The sequence below is a fragment of the Nanorana parkeri genome, unplaced genomic scaffold (genome assembly GCF_000935625.1).
Source record: "Nanorana parkeri isolate BGI_ZX_2015 unplaced genomic scaffold, ASM93562v1 scaffold243, whole genome shotgun sequence".
Classification (NCBI taxonomy): Eukaryota; Metazoa; Chordata; class Amphibia; order Anura; family Dicroglossidae; genus Nanorana; species Nanorana parkeri.
Window position 1 is genome coordinate 1328616 of NW_017306511.1, and position 5716 is coordinate 1334331.

The 5716-nt window shown below is 37.9% G+C and overlaps 1 protein-coding gene across 1 annotated transcript in view; it reads left to right on the top strand.

Annotated features, from left to right (window-relative positions):
* Positions 1-5716, top strand: part of ENOX1 (ecto-NOX disulfide-thiol exchanger 1) — a 367040-nt gene that overhangs the window by 330101 nt on the left and 31223 nt on the right. Inside the window, exon 14 of the mRNA XM_018556618.1 lies at positions 2626-2733. Coding sequence (XP_018412120.1) covers positions 2626-2733 — 108 coding nt within the window. The remainder of the gene's footprint in view (positions 1-2625; positions 2734-5716) is intronic.

Here is a 5716-nt window from a genome sequence, read left to right on the forward strand (position 1 = left end):
AGTGTCTTTTAGTTTTTTATTGACTCCTAAGTAGACCTTCCATTAAACCTGACGCTTGGCATGAATCAATGGAATCCATTGCAGCATTAAAAATTTGAGCGGAAAGTACCCAGTTTTTTTTGCAATAAATAAAAAATAAATGCTGCTAGCTCGTGTGACCTAGGTAAATATCTTTAGATATTAAGAGATATGTGGGTGAAATTTTTCAACGTAACAGACCCTGTCTGGTTGGCTTGCATTGGGATAAGTATGGAGAACTAGACAGCTTTACACATAACCCGTATATGCACTAAAGAAATATGGCTGCTCACATGGACATAAATTGTCCATAAGTAATACATAGAAACAGGAGTTTTAATACGTTAATATACAGTGGTAAGATTTATATCAAACTGATTTTTTAAAACATTTGTGTATACATAACATCAGACAATGTCCCTTTTATTTGTGGTTAATATAGTACCAAAGGCAATTAAACAAAACAATATTTAACTACGGTATATATTTATGTAGCCACCAGCAGGACTGTATTTAGTGTATTTGTAGACCTGTGTGTCTACAATTTCAATAAAGAAATGAGGGAAAACTCCCAAAGTCATCGTGGTTACCCTCTGAATTTACATATCATCTTTTTTTTTGGCCTGACTGTTGCTGGATGCCTGTGTGCCAATGCACCAAGAAGGGTTAAAAAACTCTGTAGCATGATGAGTTTTTACCAATAATAACCATTTGAAATGGTTGCTGAGGAGATGATGAGACTTATGATGTACATTGTTAGTTATATTGTGCTAGGGGCAGCATGATTTCTGAATCCTACTTCAGATACCTTTTTATAGGGTAAACATGACACAGTTTCTTGAGAATAATCTGGAAGAAAATGTATGTTACTCTGCAATGTGTAGAAAACAATGCTCTTTAGATTATATATACCTGGTCACTGTAGATATAATTTTCTCAGGCTTTGTGTAATATGTTTCTGTTACTTTACTTCTTCTGTTATAAACTGGCCACATAAGATCACAATTGCCCTATCCAATATACTGACAAGGGCTGGGCTGGGAGGGCTGATCAAATCGGCAGGTTCACGCGTGCCATCCTGTATATGGGAACCCTTATTTACTACATAAGATACCAGAACAAATTGCTGCAATCTGTATCTGTTGTACAGTGTAAGACTTTCCTTATAAAATACTTTCTGTATTAAGACAAGAAGAAAGTATTTTGGACATAACATCCAATTAGAGTCCTCTACTGTAGCCAGGACCAGCCAATTGTTGATAACAAAAAAGTATTTCCTTTCCTTCCGTTTTATACTCTTTTTCAAGGGGCTTTTGGTATCTTTATGGTGCTTCTTTGTGAATGTTATTTTGGTATTGGGCTCAAAAACTGATCTATCACTTTTTAAACCAAGCTTTGTGAATGTCACAGATGCATTTTAAAATAACCCAGTTATTTTTTCAGATCAGCTTTTTTTTCAACTAAAAGAAGAGATAGTGGCATTTAAATAAGCTGGTAATGAGAAAGTATATGCTTGCATTTTATGTTTGGGAAAAATAAGTCAGCTGTTGAATTTTGGATGCAGAAACATTTGGTACAGGATAATTAGTATTTGGATGGAAAGCAGGACATTTGACATGCGCTTGAATCTGTTTTCTGTGATTGCTGTATGTATTCTTTATCAGCAATTTAGCAATTTGTGAAGTAGCTCATGACTCAGTATTTTATCAAAGCAGAAAGATTGCCTAGTGGCCCATTTGTACTTTCCTCCTAGGCTTCTGGTCATGCTCTTTAGTAATGGCTACCGCTTCCTTTGTAAAGTAACACAGAAAATAAGCATTAGAAGTTGATGGGTAGCTGTCTGCTGGAGTAGATGCCCTCTTGGATAATAAACTTATACATCACAAATTGGAAAGCAGGATGTGCATGATAGATCTGACTTGTTTGTTATTCCAGCTTTCCGGAACTGAATGTCTGGTCAATTTTGACTTCATTATATCTCCAGGGAAAACAGCTTTACAGTCTCGGCAAGAATACATTCTATATATTTTTGTTTAAGCTCGGAATTTTGGCCTTTCATACACACAAGGATCCTTAAACAGATATGCTATTCACTGCACTTTATGTTGGCAGATGTGACAGCAAAGACAGTACAGTAATTTTAGGATTATAGAGGTATAGTTTGTAATAGTACAGTGAAAAAATGGATGCATGCTGCAGTTTGTTGTATTGACTTTTATTTTGACTTGACTGATGCCCTATGTGATGTGGCCCACACAGCAGCTTTGAATGCAGGACAAGATCATGTTTGTTAACATTTTCAATCACGTCTGGTACAGTACAGTATGCACAGTACTGTTTCTTCCACACTTAGAAAAGCACACATTAATTTATTTGAATTGAAGGCAAGTGAACTGAAAAACTAACAATTTAGAAAGCTATGAAAAAATGCAAACTAGAAATCCGGGCAGCTAAAACGGAGTGCGAAAAGCATATCGCCGCAGATAGTAAAAAGAACCCCAAAAAATTTTACCAATATATTAACAGTAAAAAGGTGAGAAAGGAGCAGATAAAAGTTTTTGTATGAAATAGTACTTACTTTTTTTTCTGTTTGTGTTTTGTTCTTAGCAATTAGTGGCAATGCAGGAGGAGTTAAACACCAGGAAAAGTGAACTAGAAAAAGCCAAGGAAGAACAAACACATGCACAGGCCTTAGTGAATGTTCTCAAAGAACAGGTGAGTCAGAGTCAAACTCAGTGTGCTACTAAGCACTAAATTGTACACAATCATTATTATGCAAACTACAGAATGCACATTGTTACCGCACCCGTGATATAATCTGCAGGGCTTGGCTGTCAGTTTGATGGTAGGGTCCTGGTCTGTGTATCAGGATCCACTATCAGCACCTGAGAGAACCAATTCTGAACATGTTACACTGGGATTAACATCAGTCATTTTTAATTGTGCATTAAAGTTTGCATGAATATATCTTGTTTCATATAGTTATGGTATGTTTTCACTTATACACTTATATATAATATTATAAATCAATCAGCCATAACATTATGACCACCCACATAATGTTTAGTAGGTCCCCCTTTTGCCACCAAAACAGCCCTGACCCATTGAGGCATGGAATTCACTAGACCTCTGAAGGTGTGCTGTGGTATCTTGGCACCAAGCCATCACTAGCAGATCCTTTAAGTCCTGTAAGTTGCAAGGTGGAGGCCTCCGTGGATCAGTCTTGTTTTTCCAGCACATTCAACAGATGCTCGATTGGACTTAGATCTGGAGAATTTGTTGTTGTGTTCCTCAAACCATTATTGAACCATTTTTGCAGTGTGCCAGGGCACATTAGCCTTCTGAAAGAGGCCAATGTCATCAGGGAATATTGTTTTCATGAAGGGGTGTACTTGATTGGCAGCAATGTTTAGGTAGGTGGTACGTGTCAAAGTGACGTCCACATGAATGGCAGGACCCAAGGTTTCCCAGCAGAACATTGTTAAAAGCACCACACTGCCTCTGCCAGCTTGCCTTCGTCCCTTAGTGCATCCTGGTGCCATCTCTTCCCCAGGTAAGCAACACACATGCACCCGGCCATCCTCATGATTTGAAGGATAGACACAATGTTTTTTTAGCTCGGCACATATTATTTATTTTTTATACATTACTTTTCACAATATGTACAGGCTTGCTTTTTAGGATCTTATTTCTAAATAAGCACACAGTGATTTCTGCTTAGGCCATGCAGATAATGTGTAAATTATGAGAAAAGTAGCCCCCTGTAAACAAATTCTAAACAATAACATCAACTAAAAGGGGTGGAGTTCCTTTTTAATGCACATTTGAAACTGAACTTAGTTTCAATCTGTCAGGTTTGCTGGAAATGATAATTGCATATTGTAAGCGCTGATGTAGCTCCCCCTAAAGGAAATACTTTTCTGTAGATGACAAATAGAATAAATTGAAATGTAATTATTAAACCAAGTCATCTACCGTCAGACTTAATATGTTTGCCATGCTTGTTTATTGGCATATTTTCATTGATGATGCATGCACTGCATCATTCCAAGGTGTTTTACACATTTCTTTCAATGAGAACTGTATCACTCACAGTCATGCTTCAGTAAAGACAAACAATCCATTGCTGGGGCTTGTAAAATGAGTTTTAGCTCATATTCCAGTAGTACTGTTCTAGCAGTACAGCCTGCATAGGTATTTGAGCTGTGCAGACAGACCTCAGGCTGCAGCGACCTGTGTTAATTGGGTAACCCAGCTGCCTCCATTTGTTTTGTTCCATATGGAATTGGCTAGAAGTAAAATTTTTATTGCAGAACTTCCCCATAGGATATGGAAATCCTATATAAATCACTAGAGAATTCATTATATTATGGAAGAATGTTCTATCCTGATTATTGCACCTTGTAATATTGCCCTGCACTGATATGTGAAAAAGGAGATATGAAGCTGGTGTGTGTTTTAAGGACACTTGCAAAGGTGAGCTAAGTCAAAGCTGAAATCCAGGCAAACAGCTAAATGCACAGCTCAAATACCTATGCAGACTATGCAAATTGATTTACCTGCTTAAGGATTTGTAATTGTCTTCTGCAAATCTTCTGATCTAGACATCCCTGTTTGAACAGTCAGATCCTTAACCTCTCTGCAGGCTACATTGCAGTTAAGAAATACATCCAGCCCTGACTAGACAGCAGAGTAGCAGTGGCATACTGTTGAAGTCATTCAAGTGCTGTCCCTTCCTGTAAGCATGTTCCAGTGCTGTTGCTCCCTCTTTTAGCCTGAGTCTTGCTTGAGCAATTCCACCCAAATAGATTTTTCAGGTTTGGACAGTTAGGGTGAATTTCCACCTTTGTATTGCAGTAAAACGGACTAAAACCTGAGTTTTAAGGTTGCAGCAATGCACAGTAATACATGGCATGTTTGTGTTGCATTGACATTCATTTTGAATGGTACCCCAACACACATATATACAGTAACAAAGAATGCACATTGGCTATAGTGTAGCACAACACACAAATACTCTTTCTTTTGGTGCACTGCAAACGTCATAAGTAGTACATGTGTTTGTTCAATAGAGAAGAATGTACATACACCTAATGGTGTGAATGGGCCCATAAACTATCTAAAGGTATCTTTTAGGGACTCTGGTTATGGGATCCATGAGCCTATGCACCCAGGTCAGCTCACCTGCCGTGGCATTTGCTAGGGAGTCCTTATCTCTCTTTTAGATTTTAAATTTGGCACTTAATTATCACTTGACGGACCCCAGTTAATACACATAGATGGCCTGGCCTGATAACAAGCAAATGACCCTCAAACAAAATCCTGCCAGTAAAACTATTTCACAAATGCCACTCATTCATAACTTTGGACCAGGGGATGATACATTAATAATGAGAATATTTATAGATGCCACATGAAACACTGATCGCAGACACACTGGGCTTAGGAGGTCCAAAGGAGTCAAGACACACATTACCCCTTATGAGGGAGTCATCTACCTCAGGTATATCAAGACTGGTATCTATACAAAGCCAATTCTATTATTTCATAAAGCACAATGATCTATTGTTTATCAGGTAGTAGCATGTGAGTACATAAAAATAATGCTACTTTTGTAAAACTGACATTATGGGAGGGGCAGGTGAGAGATCATAAAGCAGTTCAACCCTCCTGTCTCACCACCCCGGGTCTTTCTGTT